Genomic DNA, 18,628 nt, shown 5'->3' with positions numbered 1-18,628 from the left:
AAGTCTTCTAGTATGGTAATTTTCTTGATCATGGGTAGGGGAAGGAAGGGGAAGGGGAGTTAGGGGTTCAAGCGTTCTCCTGCCGGAAAACGACTCTTTCAACTTTTCCTTTTCCCCCAGGCTTTCAGTTTTCGGCGTCAGGTGTAAAAACCAGAAGCTGGAAGTGTCATTTTCCTCCCGCATTTGGGGCGGGCAGGAGGGGGGAGGTGGTCCAGCTGCACAATGACAGATTATGCAAATCCTCCCCGAGCATCTCATCAATCACAGCGGTGGGAGAGGAACGCGGTTCATCTCCGAATTAGCGTCCTCGCGTGGAGCATCCCCCCGCGGTCGGGATGACATCAGAGCATCCTCGAGTCCTTGAAAGTCTGGGGGTTGATTAGCCGGAGAAATTGGCCGCTTCTGCCAATCACCACCCTGCAAAGCCGCCTCGATACTCGTGTAGATATGAGGGGAGAGGCAGCGCCGGCAGTAGTAGCGGGAGCAGCTGGTATTCGGGTGATTAAATAGTTCTCGCAGCCTTTTCGCTGTAGCCTGGTTGCTCCCCGGTGTAATCCCCGTGTCCAAGAAGGACGCCGCATTTTTAACGGTGTGCTGAACAGAGGTTTGAATCATTCCAGCTGGCTGCTTGTTTTGAAAAGGACAGTCTGTGTATAAATGAGATGTGACTGTGCCGGTAGAGTTCAGTTTCTGGGGCTTGGAGCAAGAGGAACCTTCCCGGGATGCCGCTCAGACAGCTGCTATCAATCGAAAAACTCTCTCTAGTTTACCTGGAGCCACGTGAAGAGATTTGAATAGCAGATGCCTCTCTTTCCTGCACGCTAGGAAGAGAAATTCTTCTCTAGGTAAGCTACTCGGCTTCTGCACATTATCGCTACGTTAGCCTATACTTCTGAGTATGTATTCGTGTGGCTGTATAGACAGTGCCTGAGCTGAGAGACGAGAAAACAGCTCCTGAGCAGGAATAATATCCACATGGTGTCTAAAATGGTTTGCCTAGAACCTAATTCTCTATACCGAGTGTTTCAGAAAGCTGCCTAGAGCCTGACAATGAAAGGATGATCTGAAAGTTTGAGATAGTCCTCGCTGTGTTTGCATGCAAGTGCCCTCGATGTGAACAGATGTGTGCCCTCCGAGGGGAAATAGTTGTCAGGCTAAATAGATGAAAGACACCAAAGTTAGAGCATGGGAAGTTACGTGAAGAAAAGAGACACTAAGGTTGCTGTTCTCCTTTAGTCTGATCCATATACTTTGCTTTTATTTGCTACCATCTTGCAAAGTTAAGCAAAACTAGTGTATTAAAATGACAATGTGAAAGCTTTCCATGGATAAATAGTAAACATGTACTATTTAAAGCAAGAGTAACTTACTATGAGGAAGCCAAGACCTGCCGAGCTGCTCACTTTCAGCACTGTGATATCCAAACAACAAACGTCAGCAACATTTATTTTTTTCTTTTTTAAATCAGCATGATCACTCGTAGTGTGGAAGCAAGGATTGTTTCAGGTAGTAAGAGGTAAAATGAAGCTATCGATGCTCGCTCTTCAGATGACTACAGACTCAGAGCACAGCAGCAGCCCAGTGTTTTTATCTTACAACTGACACACCGGCTCCAAGTCATTGCTGCTGGGAATAAACACTCAAAGGAGAAATGTTTAGAGGTGAATAAGTCTCTTCCTACAAGCACTACTCTAATGTAACCACACATACCTACAAAACCCACACTCATTAAGTTCCTTATTCCCCAGGGAATTTACCATATCATTTTTTTACTAACTCCTGCAGCTCTCAATCACATTGAGCGGACTCCCTCTCCACGAATAAATGCTGCAGAACCTGGCCTACCCCATGTAGCAGGTTATTCTGCCTTTTCCACCTCTGACTGTTATCACAGCAAAAGATAAAAAGAGAAAGAAGTCATTTTTGCCCTGTTCCTCCGGTAGTTTTCAATTATGATCCTCCTGCTGTAAGATGCTCAGCTTACAGAATAACAGCAGAATCTCCTTGTTCGTGAAGTTTAAACATTTGGCAATGTTGACAGGTGCTTCCCTGTCTTGCCCCATCAGATCTATGTACTTTCAGCAGGCACATTTTACCATCAGCCAAGCTGGGCTGTCTGCCTTACTTTCTGAAATGCTGCTCTAAAGAAGGGAGGCGGGGGAAATGCCAAGTTGCATTTAACTAAGGAAATGCTTGGCTTCCAGTTTTCTTCTGAATCTTATCAATTCAAATAATATGATCAGCTCAAAGAGATTAGATGTTCCTAATGGCATTGCTCTGCGCAGTAGTTTCAGACTGTGTAATAGTTTTTGTGCCATTTCCTTAGAACGTGGTCATTTTTTCAATTCATAATAAATGCATAATGTCTGAAAGCTTCAGAAATGAAAGCAGGAGCATCTTAATGTCTTGTTGATACCACTAGTTTCTGTGAGGCTGGGAAAATGCTCCTCTAACTTTCATTTTATTGAAGTAAATCAAGTCCAAAAGGGATAGATTTAAGCATAGAGCAGAATGATCGAGTGACTGAAAATTTGCTCACACACATATATATGCCCCGACGTATACTTCTATTTCAGTCTGAACACACTGCTAACTCATGCTATAAAGTTCTGGAAGTTCTATTAAAACCTTATGGATGTTTAGAGTTTATGCTGTCTGCTATATTGCTCTTTGTAATGGTACCGATCAAACTTAGCTGATGTAGCAGCATGGAGGGAATCATGAGCTTCTCTAAAGTTCAACCATCATTCAGTATGAGTGGGAGAAAAATATGCTAACAGTAAAGATCTTATTTTTTTGAACACTGACAGAACAGGAATTCTCAGAGGTATAATTAGATACTTTAAGGAAAACATGGCCACATTGCAAATCCAGAGCAATATTGGTCAAAGAAAATGCTGAGGATTTACTAGTAGTTGCGTCTACAAGTTTTTAGTTAGATAAACAAAAAAATTACACTTAACCCCATGATACCAGGAAAAGATTTCTTTCTCATTTCATTCTCCTACAAGGAATGAGGGAAAGAATATAAAGATTTCTCACAAAAAAAAAAAAGACATTATTTCTGTTCTAAATCTTTCTAATTTAGCCCACAAACAGTTCCAAGTTGACTGCCTCTAGGACCATAGGGTTGGCTGCTTTGCTTCCATCCAATGTTTGCTTTGCAAAGCCTTCATAATGTTTCAGTTTCCTAGGTGCATCCAAGAAACTGCTTTCCATATCTGCAAAATGGGCTTTTCTGAACAAGGCAAACCCTGGGCTAAGAGCAGTAGAGCATTAGAAGCTGGGGCCTAGGTGGTTGAGGGATATTATAACTCAGAACTGTGCAGAAAGCTGCAATTTCCCCAGCTCGTGGAGTCATTTCAGGAACTTACGATGATCCAAGTGCTCTCCACACTTTCCAAGGTGAGAGGAGCCTGGGTTTGAAACTATTTGCTAGGACTGAGGAGTCCAGCATAAGGCAGCAGTTTAGAAGATCCCTTGTACTCAGGGCTGGGATGCATTTGAGGACCATTAGAGCAGGTTAAAGGGCTGGACAATAGGGAGGAGTAGGGTCTTTGTGTTGGAAATTGCTTGGAGCATTAAGTTAAAGTGTCCTGCAGAATGCTCCTTTCAAAGCAACAAGTCTACTTTTCTATGGAGATGTTAAAGCATTGCCCCTCATGAAGGGAAAGCCACCCGTAAGAGCAGTAAACACAAATACAGAATTTGTTTTCCATCTACCTCAACATTTAAATTAGAAAAATAGTTTGAGCTATAAAAATAAAAATCAAGTGCTGGAAGAAAATGAGAACCATGCACATCAAACTAAAACACTTATTACAACCACTGTCAGTAATAATTACAATGAAATCAGATTCTTCTGTAACAGTTGCTATAGAAAACTAATAAGATTTTACCTAAACAGTAAAGCCATCAGAATCACATGGCAACAGCACAACAGTGTAGAAACCATGTCAGCATTTGATGAAGAAAACACATTGGCATCAGAAGTAATGTATTGTGATGGGATGATTTAAACTCAATTCTGAAAGGAGCAGAGAAGTATTTAAACCTATTTCCTTCCCTGTGGCTACAGCAAGGGTTACAACTGCTTCCCCCAAGTGCAGGCAAGTGGAGCAGATTAATTGTCACCTTCTCTGCTGCAAGGAGGGGTTTTGAGAGCCAGAGCAAATACAGAAGTTGAAGTCATGGAAGAGTGAACTTTTATAAGAAAAGAAGCAAAAAGAAAGGGGTTACTTCTTCCTTGGAAGTTGATTTTCTTACTACTTAGCGTGGCCAGGGAAAATCCTGCTGAATATCTGGCTTGCTTTTCACAACCTAAGGAAGTCCCTGTTATCCCTGCTTCTTCATGCCACTTGAAGGCTACCAGACAAGCTCCTTTCCTCCCCAAAAACATGCTAAGACAAGGTATTCCGCAGCACAGCCCCAAAACAGGCAGTATAATGCAGACAGCCATCTGAAATCTGCACACGTATAGCTGCTGATGCACTTGTCCTGGACCAGAGTATAGCTAAAACTTAGAGTAGCTCGTGCTTTTGCACCCAGTGTTGCAGAATTTCAGTTAGGACCATCTTACAACTTCAGAGTTAGTCTTTACACAGCCATGGGATGAGTGGAGCATCCGCCACCCTGTCACAGCCCACAAGAGCACTGAGAAATGTGCACGCAGCTAACACTCAGGGCTGGTGCATCTACAGCTATAGTTTTACTAATGGCTGAGATTTAAACTCCTGTACGTATAGATCATGATCAAACACACAGCAGACAGAATAATGTGAAAGGGCTCTTCCCTGAGCAGAACTGTGCACAAAACACCCTCCTGAAGGACTATCCACAACTACTTATTTCAACCCACACTCTGCCAGGCTTCCACTGAAAGGATTGCATTTAGCTTTTAGTGTATAAATAAGTGTTCTGATAAATAATTAATAGTAGCTGCTGGCCATAAAAGAGGCGACTGTTTGGAAAGTTAAAACAGTCTGTCATGAAATATGCACCCACTTCTATGTTCTAGTTTCAGGGGATGCTTTATCCAACATTCTTTCCTTTTGCATGGGACTGTGTTTTGCAAGGAAAAGGCCAGAGCTTGAGTTCTAGAGCCTCAGGGTATTCTTTGAATTTATTCTCTACCACTGGGATATTTATCACCCTCTAGACCCCTGGGAGGGAGGGCAGGTGGCTGGTGATTCACAGAGAAATTTTTGGAAATGAGAGGGAAATCCAGGACTGTCTAGGCTTCTGGGTTAGGTATGGAAATTACATATCAGCTCTCGTATAATCTTTTTCCAAGAAAACTTAAAGAAACAAAAGCAGAACCTTGATACTTTTGCCAGACTAGAACCATGGAATGATTTAAGTTGGAAGGGACCTTAAAGATCACTCAGTTACAGTTCCTCTGCCAGGGGCAGGGACACATCCCACTGTGTCCTGTGCCAGTGCCTCACCACTCTCACAGTAAAAAACTTGATTATAATATCCAGTCTAAATCTATCCTCTTTCAAAGCCATTGCCCCATGTCCTTTCACTATAGACCCTTGCAAAACTTCCTTCTCCAGCTTTCTTGTAGCCCTCATTAGGTGCTAGAAGGTTGCTATAAGGTGTCTCGCTAGAGCCTTCTCTTCAAGGCTAAAAAACCCCAGCTCTCTCAGCTTGTCTTCATACAAGAGGTACTCCAAGCCCCCTGAACAACTTCGTTGCCCTTCTCTGGACTTGTTGTAATAGATCCATGTCCTTTTTATCTTGGGAGCCCCAGAAATGGGCACAGTACCCCAAAGGGAAGTCTGATGAGAGTGGTGTAGAGGGGGAGAATCACCTCCCTCCACCTGCAGGTCACACTTCTGAGGCAGCCCAGGATACAGTTGACTTTCTGGGCTGCAAAGCACACATTGGCGACTCACACCAAGCTTCTTACCCACCAGCACCCCCAAGTCCTCATTTTCAGGTCTGCTCTCAATTCATTCTTTGCCCAGCCTATATTTGTGCTTGGGATTGCCCCTACCCAGCTGCAGGACCTTGTACTTGGCCTTGCTGAGCTCCACGAGGTTTGCACAGGCTCAAGCCTGTCAAGGTCCATCTGGATGGCATCCATTCCCTTCAGCACACCTTCTGTGCCACAGCCTGGTGTTATCAGCACTTGACTTGTTGCTGACAAAGATATTAAGCAGCACCAGTCCCAATACAGACTCCTGAAGAACAGCAACTTGTCACTGGTCTCCACTTGAACATTGAGGTGCTGACCACAGCTCTTAGATTGCAATTATCTAGCCAATTCCTTATCCACCAAACGGTTCATCCCTCAAATCCTTATCTCTCCAATTTATAGACAAAGACGTCATGTGGGACAGTGTCAAATGCTTTACACAAATCCAGGTACCTGCACTCTGCCTACCAATAACAGACTAGGGCATTTTTATTTACTGCTGGTCAGTAGACTGTATTTATCGTGCCATTTTAAACAGCTTCACTGTTCTACCTTCAGACCATTGCACTGTTCAGGGTAGAACCACACATGCAAACAGTGTGCAATCCCCTCCTTCACAGGGCACTGTACAAGTCAGGAAATACTGTTAGCAACAGAGGGTTCAAAGTTTGTTTTGAAATGACAGAGTGACCCTTCCTCCTTCATAAGGTCAGGTCTATCTCATTAGTAACTGAAAAACAATGATTCTGGAGCATCTTCTAACACAAGATCAATTGAGTCTTGTTTCTCCATACATTGCTATTTCTAAATTACCTGCAGGTATGCGCGTTACCTGAAAAATCACAGTTAAAGATCAAGAGACCTGTAGTAAGTACTGTCCACAAAACAAGCAAAGCAAGCAGCGTGTGCCTCGAAACACTTGATGCTCAAAGTCCTATAAGACTAACTCTTCATTAGCTTTGGAGCGAGGTCCTCGTGCCAGGATGAATCAACAGCAGTCATTCTGCATATTCTGATTTTTAAGTAAAGTACCTCCAAAAAGGCGCTCTCTTCCACAGAAAATATTTATGTTCAGGCAAAAAAAATTCAATATCTATATATATATAGTCTATAACAGAACTTTATGGATGATAACATATCATTATGCCAACTAATGCAACATCAATATTTTGGTTTTTGGCTTGTAAGCTGCTTCCATAAACCAGAAAGCCAGGCTGAATTTTCTCTTCCAAGATGCATCCTGGAAAGCAGGGTACAGTTGTACATTCAATCCACAGGAGAGAACAGGAATATAAAGAGACATAACTAATTCCAGGCTCGGATAATACATTCAAAAAGATTTTTCCACACCTCCTTTTCAAAAATAAGTTAATGCCTCAGTAGTTCAACAAGCAGATTTTTCCCAAAATTAACATGTTAATCAAAGCCTCGCTATTCTATCACATTAATGCCATTAGCTCTACTTCCAGTCTCCAACCTTAGCATGATTCAACAAAAAAATCCTCTGAATCCCCAAGTAGGACCCTTGTGCTACTGGAAGCATTTCTAAATTGAATTTTATATAGATAAACCAAAGAGTAGAGTTTTTTAAAGGAAACATTTGTTTATATTTTGAATCAAAAGAAAAACAGTATCAATAGGTCACAGATGACACACCAGAAATCTCAAAAGAGATCTTTTACTTGACTGACAAAGGGGCTTCTCTCAGAACAAAAACATGAAACAGTGGCAGAAATAAAAAAAAAAAGAGATTTAGCAGGGGACAAAGAATAAGAAGAAAAAAGCAGCAAACACTGCAAATACATTTGACTGCACATGAAAGTATGAATTTTGCACTGGCTTTCTTAAATGTGCCGTTTGCAATAGCCACGCTATACACAGTTGAACCAAACATGAATCATCATAGAATGTTTTACAGTTAATGGCCATGTAAAGGTAGAAAAGGGTATTATTCCCACAATGCAGACAGGAAAACTGAAGTACTAAACACAAATCAGTAGCTTCCAGAGGGCAATACATGAGCTGAAAAGTTTCAGCTTCCTGCCTCATCATCTCACCCACCACTAGGCATTTTTCCTCTAAATAGGCAAACAATAACTGTCCAATAATTTCAAGACAAAAAGAAGTTGAATTTATATTAATATCTTCCATAAAATTTCCTTAGACTATCTTGTCTGCTTGGCAGTGTCTGAAATGCTTAAATACATTAAAGTGAGATATAGTCTGTTGGGTATTGTAGTATTTTTAGTACATGATGAAGCTTTTCTCTCTAGATTAGTTTCACTGACAACGGTAATATGTGCAGCCATAACTGGTTCCCACAAAAAGCTAATCTTTCCAGTTTTAAAGAACTGGTAATAAGACCCAGAATTTTCTTAAAAGGCTGCCTGGAATATGGTCCAGGACTAAGATGCTAAACTAAACAATTGAAATATACAGAAAAGATGGAAGAGCCCACATTTCAGCTCTGATCAGAGATTACAGTGACCAAACTCACTAACTACATATTCTACCCATTCTTCTAACAAAACAGATTCATAGAATGGTTTGGTTCGGAAGGGACCTTAAAGCCCATCCAGTTCCACCACCCCCTGCCATGGGCAGGGACACCCTCCACTGGGCTGCTAGTAGATGACAACCTGCCCCTCAATGATAAGAAAAACCTTCAGTCAACAGGGATGAAGATGGAGAGAGGAGACTCCAGTCAAATTTACTGAAATAAATAGAGGGAAGGTGGTGTAACCAGAGCTTGAAAATGGTTTCTGGCTGGCTGGAGCATGGCTAGAGTAAACCCAGAATAAACGTCTGTTTAAGTCTCACGTGGTAAACGTGCTGCTCTAAGGAATTAGGTAAAAAGTTTTTGTTATCTGGGTTTAAGTAGACTTCCTTTGCAGTGGTAATAGATCAATACTATGTGACAGCAATAGTCCCTCTGAAATAAGTTAGTGGCCTCCGTTTAATTCCTAACACAGATGTGACCACATCAGACTTTCTCACAACTAGTCCCAGTGACAGGATATAGACACCACAAAAGACATTATTCAGTGAAGTATGTTGTCATTGATATAAGGGTGGAGAGATTTTAATTACATTGTATGGTGGCAAACAGCTTTAGACCCCATAAAACCAATAGGAAAACAAAGTGCAGGAAATCATTAACAACTATTAAAAAAGAAAAAGTATAAAGACCAAAGAGTTTGGCTTCTATGAAGCTACTCCAGAGCCTGTGATGAAGTCCTGTAGGCAAAGGGCCTCTTCAGTAAAAAAGGGAGCTTTTAAATTTTTGTGTAAGAAATGCCCAAAAAAGTAAAATTTCCATAGCTGCCCAGAAATTCTGTAAACCTTGCTAAATTTTCAAAATAAGTACAGAAAATCTGCAGTTAATTAAATGCAAATCAAACTAAAAAATATCTTTTTAATTGTTTTTTATGCCTTAGCTTTTATATATGCTCAAAAAAGATGTAAAGAGTGTGACTATTGCATTGACTGACTTTAAGGAGTTCTAGTTAGGTAGCCATTATATCGCACAAATGTTGTCTCTCAACTGAATTCACAACACAAATCATTCTATTGGAACAGGATAACTAATTGACAGCCTTATAAAAGTAGAAAACAGTAACATAATAGATGGACTGTAATAAAACATCTGATAGAGCATCTCACAAAAGTTTTATTTGAAAAGTTAAATGAATTCAAATTGGCTTCCATTGAAGCATTAAACTATGAATTGAAAAGTGATGAAGAGCCATTAACCAAGCAAGATTAGAAGATTAGTTGCATCAAGTCAGGAGGCACGTTTTCGTACTGCCTCAGGAAAACATATGAAGCCTGCTTTTATTCACCAGCTTAATTCTAAAGGACTAGGGCAATCGCTAGATGTTCATTACACCTGCAATCTCCATTAATCCCACTGGGAAAGCAAAGTCTCAGATCCAAGGACACAAACCTGTAGGTCACATACAACTTTGTACCATGGGAATCACTGTGGTTTTAGCCACTACTTTCTGCCATGGCGTTTTGTCTCTGTTATTATAGAACCATGGAATTGTTTGGGTTAGAAGGAACCTCAAAGGTCATCCACTTCCAACCTACCTGCCATGGGCAGGGATGTCTTCCACTGGATCAGGTCGCTCAAAGCCTTTTTGAGCCTGGCCTTGAACACCTCCAGGGATTGGGCAGCTATGACTTCTTTGGCAACCTGGGCCAGTGTCTCACTATCATTGCAAGAAAAAAAAAATCTTCCTGATATCTCATCTAAATCTCCCCTCTTTCAGCTTAAAACCATCCCCACCTCTTCCTATCACAGCACTCTCTGATAATGGCTTAAGCAGTAAGCTTCTGATACTCAGATCATCTCTCAAAACCTTCATTTCATCCTTGGTAATTCAGTTACTTTTCTACAGCTGTCATGAGGGTTGTAAAGACACCTATCACTTCCAGCACAGCTATGTGTCTGCCAAAAGACCTTGGAAAAGTCAGGCCTATACCCAAGCACAGCACTACTTAGCTTATTTGAATTTTTGGTGATTTACTGGTGAGAAGTGATAGATCTTACTACCATCACTTAAGCAAGATGGACACATTTATCTGCAACATCATTTAGACTATACTTATGAAATAATTTTAAGTCTGACCACAAAGCTAAAGGGTTTTGCATGATGATATCAAAATGTTGTGTTGTTTTCATATCACTACACAACATCTTTGCCACATATGGAGCTGCTGTCATCATTAACTCCTACCAGCTGCAATGGTGCCCAGAACTACTCTATAAAGAAACAAGAATTTTTTTTTTTTTTTCTAAGAGCTTCCACCCCTAACAATCAGGTCAGTCAATGATATTTCTGAGGACATATTACAACCACTTACATTCAAAAACACTTACGTGTTGGAGACTGTGTCAATTGTGCCAATTGGAGGAAATATATGGGTCAAAAAAAGAATTGTTGAGGCTGAACATCAGCCAACATTCACCAGAAGTGTGGTGTGGTTAAGCCTTAGTATAAATTTCTACTTGGAGTTAAGTAATGTGAAATGTTACTCAAGGGCTACAGAATCAGAGGCAAATTTTGTCGGAGAAGATTTGCAGAAAGAACAGTACTTTCCTTATAGTCTCATTAGTTCACATTTGTAAAAGCATCCCACTGATTCACATACAGTATCTTCGGATTGGGGGCCTCATTAGCAAAGTTTATGGTTACCTGTCTAAAAGCATCAATAAGAAAAAAACTTGGTGAGTCAGCAACTTCAGATCACATATGAATTAAGGAGAATTAAAGAACAAAATAAAACTGCTTACGTTCTGTTGTGACAGTACACCTGTCATGTGTTCTAGAAAGTGGGACTTGTAGCAAGTCAGCTGTGGCTACCAGTATTACAAATAATTACTACAAGGATTCCTCTAATCCCAATTATTCTACTCAGTCGAAAGACAAGTAAAACACTGAAAATAAAGAAAATCACTCTGTTAATCTGCTTCAAATCACACTTCGCAATACTAACCAGGATAAAAACAGATTGGCTTTGGTGGTCCTGGAGTAAGAGAAACTATTCACTTTGCAGTCATCTGTCTGCAGTAATTGCATGTTAGGAGTTTACCAAGAGAGAAAAGTTTATACACTTTTAAAGTGCCTTTACACCATTTTTCCCAGCTATATTATATAGATAGTAAGAAGATTTAAGGAGGTTTAACAAGGCCAAATGCCGGGTCCTGCACTTGGGGCACAACATCCCTGTGCAGCTACAGACTAGGAGAAGTCTGTCTAGAAAGCTGCCTGGAGGAGAGGGACCTGGGGGTGTTGGTTGACAGCGACTGAACATGAGCCAGCAGGGGCCCAGGTGGCCAAGAAAGTCAATGGCATCTTGGCTTGGATCAGAAACGGCGTGACCAGCAGGTCCAGGGAGGTTCTTCTCCCTCTGTACTCGGCACTGGTGAGACCGCTCCTCGAATCCTGTGTTCAGTTCTGGGCCCCTCACCACAAGAAGGATGTTGAGGCTCTGGAGCGAGTCCAGAGAAGAGCAACAAAGCTGGTGAAGGGGCTGGAGAACAGGCCTTATGAGGAGCAGCTGAGAGAGCTGGGGGTGTTTAGCCTGGAGAAGAGGAGGCTGAGGGGAGACCTCATTGCTCTCTACAACTACCTGAAAGGAGGTTGTAGAGAGGAGGGAGCTGGCCTCTTCTCCCAAGTGACAGGGGACAGGACAAGAGGGAATGGCCTCAAGCTCCGCCAGGGGAGGTTTAGGCTGGACATTAGGAAAAAATTTTTCACAGAAAGGGTCATTGTGCACTGGAACAGGCTGCCCAGGGAGGGGGTTGAGTCACCTTCCCTGGAGGGGTTTAAGGCACGGGTGGACGAGGTGCTGAGGGATATGGTTTAGTGTTTGATAGGAATGGTTGGACTTGATGATCCGGTGGGTCTCTTCCAACCTGGTGATTCTATGATTCTAAGGTGTGTGAGTGCATACACAAATGAGAATATGCATATGTGTAAAACCTATCCCCAAAATTGCCTTTACCCATCCTTCCACCAGGGAGCCTTTTTTCTTCAAAGCTCCATGCTTTGAAGTCATTTGGAAAAGTTTAAATCCAAAGAAAGATAGAAGTCAAAAGAGTCAAATAGCCAGCTTCTAAGTACTGTTTCATGTGTAAGATCATGCCAGCTTTCATTCAGTGTACAAGTTGAGGTATTTTGCTTTATATCCATTGATTATCAACTTCAACCTCTGGCATCATTTAGCTTTCTGTAATCACAGAAGATTGTACATACAATGTAGACTGATGAAACTGCTAAAAATACCAAAAGATTGGTGTTTTAACTTAAAGATTATAATGCACTGAAAACAAACAAGAGAGATGAAAGTTTTGGGCTCGTTCCAGGTCTTCTATGAGCTGAGAAGCTGTCTTTATCCTAGATAAGGGTTTTCTTTGTGGTCAGCTATGAGCAGCTGGCATCAACACCCCTCATGGGCAAAGCCATGTTTATAAACAAAAAAAACCCCACATTACAACTTTGTTCAGCTTGAAAAAGAAAATAGTTAGCTCCCAACTTTCCTGAGGTTGGTGAAGGGGGGGGGGGGGGGGAAGTCTCTTGGAAACTTTTCTGAGAAAAAAAAAAAAAGCTGTTTTTTCCCTCTGCAGAGGATAAAAACCCTGAACTTCTGCTAACAGTCACCAGCTAGGAGTAATTTTTCACTCCAATCAGTTTGCTTGTTTCTGTACCGAATGAGCAGTCATACGTAAGGAGTAGCAAGTAGGCATCATGGATCATTGGGCTGCTAATAAACGGCAGGAGTCACACAAGCTTAGAAAGGAAGGAAAAGAGAAAAGAGTTTACATTAATCTTTTTGCCTAAAGGGAAGTTATATATATATATATATATAAAGACATTCTGACCTCTGATTTGTGCTGGAAGAGGATGAGAGGAAACATCTGGCTTCTCTCCAGATGGATACCTATAGAGTGTTTCACACAGCCTTGCACCCTGGTGCAGACAGGAGACTAGAAAGAACCACACAGCAATGACACAAACGTCCTGCTCCTCTCCTCAGCGTTGTAATTGGCAATACATTCTTACCCTGCTGCAAACATGAAGTGTATTAGCTTGATCTGTGGCATGGACAAACACAACCATTTGCTTAACATCGCAATTGCCGCGTTCCGTAAGCTGAACTAGATACGAGATCCTTAGCCAGTGTACAAGGAGAGGAGCTTACAGCCCCGTGGTCAGGATGGCAGCCCATGCACCAGGTACTCACCAGCAACTCTCACTCCTAATGGAGCTTTCCCTATTTACCCAGGCAACAACTTCATTGTTTCAGCTACCCTTAATGAGCAATTACCAGCTACCTTAGCAATATGTATTTGCCTTCTACTATGTCTGTATCCCTCCCCCACTGATTAGGTACATCTAATTTGGTCAAGATGCTCATTAAATCACTAAGCTCTGTGAGATGCTCTGCTCATAGGAACTGGACCTCAAGAAAATCAGCTTTAATTCCTGATGCAATGTCAACACATGGTATTAACAAGGAGCTGTTTCTCTTCGCTATTGTGCTATGGGTTTTAAATAGTTGAGTCCTAATCTCCCAATCAATCATCTTCAAAATCACTACGGTCTAATCATCAATCAACTGCATTTTTATAGGGAAGCAGGAAGTATTATTTAGAAAGGAGGTAGCAATTTTTAAACCTCTGTTTTTCTTTGGCTGCCTGAATTAAAGAAAAATTACCATTCCTGCAAATGGATATGACATCACAGAGTTATATTACAGAGTTCTGCTCCTCCTGGGGAAGGGAGCCCCTATGTACAGGAAGTCAGCTGAAAGCAAGAGGACCAACTCAAGATGAATGTAACCTTGATTCCTTGATTAAACCTACCCAGCTTTGGGATTTGTCCCTCAAGAATCAATGAATGCTGACCAGCAACCACAGGAACACAGGACCCCAAACACCAGTTTCTAAAATGAAACTACATTAGTAACGCTAATTATGAAATATGACCTTTTTTCATGTTTTTCAAATTAATATAGCACAGAAATACTCCAAAGATATTTGAATTCCTGAGTGAATATAAAGCTGTTGAACTTTAAGGGAGAGAGTTTCAAAGGCACAAATGGCACTTAACTTCCAATTATGCCTTGGAAAATGTCCCACTAATGGCTAATATAGCTGATTTATTTTCATAAACTTTAATTACTTCACACTTTTTTTTTTAACTGAGCAGTATAATCAGTTCAACAGAGCAGTTCAAACACAATGCACAAACTAAAAAAGATCTGCTCCAATGCCAGTTTTCCATATGCAAACTTAAATTCTTTATCAGTTCTAATACTTAGACACCTAGTGTGAATACTTACACATGTCACAACACCCTCATACCACAGATCTACCACATTACAGTAAATCCAATTACTAATATTATAACTGGAAGAGATTTTGCCGATGTTATTTGGATCAAATAATTTGAGATGAGGACCATGTTTTTGGTTTACCTAGTCTAAAGCCAGAGGCTTCTCACATTTTAGTAATACAAGCAATAGTAGCAGGACAAATCTTGCTCATGAAGTGTATTGTTTTGACAGCTTGCAATGTCAGCAGCTGAGAGATCCAGCAGGCCAGGACACTGAGGAAAAATCATGCAGTTTTAGGTCTCTTTGCCTGCTATTCCCTTGTGCTACAGGTATAGGCTGAGACATTTGGTAAGTATTTCGTGTGATTTAGTAGCAGATTTCTTAGAGCAGAAGTCCTGGTTTTTTGTTTATTTTTAAATATAAGAGTCTTAATTAAGGTGCTTTACCTGCCCTGAGGATTTCCAAGAGGCTTCTGGAAAGAGCCTTCCTGCAGGCAGGACTGCCTGCTCTGTGAGCTGAGGGGAGAGCAGGTGCTGCCTGCTAAAAAGCAAGAAAATATTGCCCTCTAGTGCTGAAAGCTAGTAGAGGATACAGAGTCCAAGAGGGGTTTTGATTATTGTTTCCCAAATACCTGCCTGTCTCACTAACCAAGCTAAGGCTGGTTGCAATTATCTGGTTTATAGTTAAATTGCTCGTGCTGCGAGGCTGCCCATCCCGCAGAAAGCAATTCTGCTGATTCCGTGAACCCTCAGAGTGGGGCTGAGTGACTCATCATTGTCACCAAAACTGGAACTCAGCCTCACAGAGAGTGTTTTGCTTGATCCAGTTTTATCTCTTGATAAAATCTTAATTGGGGGTTTAATAAGAAGCAAGATCCCAGCAAGCAGACAGAACCACAGAACAAGGAAAGTATCAAAGAGGGGGTAAATACTCCTCGAATTAACAGGATGAATTTAATTTCCTAGTGATAGCAGTGATTCCTTTATTTCATACACAAGGCATTACTAAATACAGAACGTTTTTTTCATTTCTGCTTACTTCTGTTTGTGGACAAATCATCCTCCTTGCTCATCTTCTGCTGTGTGATGCACAGCAGGGTCACTGATGAAGCAGCCCACAATACAGAATCTCCTAACAAACTTCCAAGTGAGAAGAGGAAAGCAGATAAATACCTGAGTCTGGCAAAGTCCCCAACAGCCTCACCAACAACTCCCTCTCCCTAAACTGCATGAGTATCAACAAGCTTCTCTTAAGCAAGCAGACATCTGATCAAGTGGAAGGTGTCCCATGGCAGTGGGGTTGAGATTGGATGAACTTTTGTCCCTTCCAAGCCAAACCATTCTATAATTCCATAATTTTCTTCATTTCTTGATAAGCTCCCTAAAGCAGTAGAGCACTGTAAAACGAGGAGAGGGATACACAAAGCATTTAAATCAAAATTAAAAATTTGCTCTTGCATTTTTAAGATCCTGAACTGACCCAATCAAGATGTTCCTTAGAACTGCATGGCACAGTCATAAAACATACTGCTAGACAAGTTCTTCAATACCTTTCTTAGAAGGATTTTCCAGTTTTAGGTGTAAAGCTTAAGATTTATTAATAATTTTCAAAATGAAACTCAAAAGTGTAATCTGAGTTAACAGAGGAGGGCACATCAACAGACAAGTATCTGCCTGGAAAGATTCTTTCTTCCTTGCAGTTCAAAAATCATCCGTTGTTTACAGTCTCACATTGTTCCAATAGGTAAACAATATAAATAATTCAGAAAGATGTTAATTCCTATTTAGATCCATAGAGCAGCATGGGCTATTTATTTAGTTAGTTTTAATTGCCTCTGAGTCATATGGTTTATTGTTACTGATGGTAATTTTTCTTGAATTTAGGTAGGACTATCAAGAACTGTATAAAGACTTCAGGGCTGGCCAGGCAGTGAGGGTTAAAACTGTAAAGTACTGATCCCTCGAGGTACAGAATGGAAACTGGAGGGAAAAGTCCTACAAACCTTTCCTCTATGTCCTCTCGCATGCTTCACTTTGGTTTCACTAGCTTCTTAGTCCAACACGGGACTTGCTACCCCTTTCAAAATCCTTATGTAGTTTGAGTTTGATATGGAACATGGCCCCACTGTTTAACAAATATTTACTTTGCCCTAATTTTGTCCTACATCCTGCACTCTTCAGTCATACCCGTTTGTAATATCAATGAACCATTTTAGATAAGAAATGCCCATAAATGAAGAGATAAATATCCTCAAAAGTTATGTTTAGACTTTATTTTTATACCCTAAGTATATGGGAAAGCTGTTTAATGCAGCTTATCTTAGCACATCAAGAAAGCAAGTGACACTAAGTGCTCCTTGAATTGTTCATCAACTTCCCTTTTAACTCAGATAAACAGTATCAATCACTGTCTTTATTAATGCGTGGGTTTAATTGCTTTATGGATTTTATTTTATTTATTCTTCCTTTATTTCTTGTTGCAGATAATGTTAAGAGTCCTCTTCCTTGATTATTGGCAGCTGTTGTATTCTGAGAAAATATCTTTCAATTTAGCTTTCCAGATCCTTTGACTTCCCCCTCCAACAGCTTTATAACCTCCCCGACACCTTCATAAATGCACTGCAATGGTCACATGAACATCTTGGGGGAGGAATCAGAACCTCTGCATCTCCTCGTTCCTATGGCACTTTAGGAAGAGAAAACCAAAAAAGCAGCAAGTCCAACAGATGTTAGAAGTCCTGTGAAAGATGAATCTAATCGTGAAGCTCCGCAGAAGTTTCAGAACACTGGTCATTCTCCTGGCAACCTTTTGCTTGGCAAGTATCATCATTTCTGCCTATTACCTCTACACTGGCTACAAGCAGGAAATGGCCCTTGTGGAAACCACTGGAGAAGTGGAGTGTGAAGACATCAAGCTTCTGCCATACAGGTCTGTGGAGCTCAGAACTGCTAAGCCAATTGATCCATCCAAAACTGATCCTACTATCCTCCTGTTTGTGGAAAGCCAGTACTCCCAGCTGGGACAAGACATCATAGCCATCCTTGAGTCCAGCAGATTTCAGTACCACATGGTCATTGCGCCAGCTAAGGGGGATATTCCCCCTCTCACAGACAATGGAAGAGGAAAATACACAATTGTTATATACGAGAATATTTTGAAGTATGCATCCATGGACTCATGGAATAGAGAGCTTCTGGAAAAATACTGTGTGGAATACAGTGTTAGCATAATTGGTTTTCATAAAGCCAACGAGAACAGCTCCCCTACTACAAAACTAAAAGGATTACCATTACATCTTTACAATAACGTAGCCCTCAAAGACTGTGTGGTAAACCCGCAGTCTCCCCTACTGCGCATTACCAAAGCACCAATGGTTGAGAACGGTCCTCTCCCCGGCGAAGACTGGACAGTTTTCCAGTTTAACCATTCCACCTATCAACCTGTGCTTTTAACAGAACTGCAAACCTCCAGACCACCCCCTACAGCTTTGTCAAAGGCTGCTCTGTATGCAACCGTCATCCAAGACTTGGGGCTTCATGATGGGATTCAAAGAGTCCTTTTTGGAAACAACCTGACCTTCTGGTTGCACAAATTGATCTTTATCGATGCCATCTCTTTCCTGTCGGGAATGAAGCTAACTCTGTCCTTGGATAGGTACATTCTGGTTGACATAGATGACATCTTCGTTGGGAAGGAAGGAACGAGGATGAACATCAACGATGTGAAGGTAAGGCAAGAATTGAGGATAACATCCCAAATAAATTCATGTGCAAATGGTTATTCAAAAAGAGACAAAGCTTAAAAACAATGGCAAGATCCATTTCTTAGATTGAAAGACCACAATTGTAGCTAGCAGAT

General features: G+C 41.1%; 1 protein-coding gene across 2 annotated transcripts in view; it reads left to right on the top strand.

Annotated features, from left to right (window-relative positions):
- The first annotated feature begins 699 nt into the window (after positions 1-699).
- LOC138719757 (bifunctional heparan sulfate N-deacetylase/N-sulfotransferase 4) overlaps positions 700-18,628 on the top strand; it is a 107,798-nt gene continuing 89,869 nt past the window's right edge. For both annotated transcript variants that reach the window (XM_069855152.1, XM_069855151.1), the window contains exons 1-2: positions 700-845; positions 17,253-18,497. In XM_069855152.1, coding sequence (XP_069711253.1) covers positions 17,517-18,497 — 981 coding nt within the window. In that variant the 5' untranslated portion in view covers positions 700-845; positions 17,253-17,516. The remainder of the gene's footprint in view (positions 846-17,252; positions 18,498-18,628) is intronic.

The sequence above is a fragment of the Phaenicophaeus curvirostris genome, chromosome 4 (genome assembly GCF_032191515.1).
Source record: "Phaenicophaeus curvirostris isolate KB17595 chromosome 4, BPBGC_Pcur_1.0, whole genome shotgun sequence".
Taxonomy (NCBI): Eukaryota; Metazoa; Chordata; class Aves; order Cuculiformes; family Cuculidae; genus Phaenicophaeus; species Phaenicophaeus curvirostris.
This window is presented reverse-complemented; position numbering and strand designations above follow the sequence as displayed.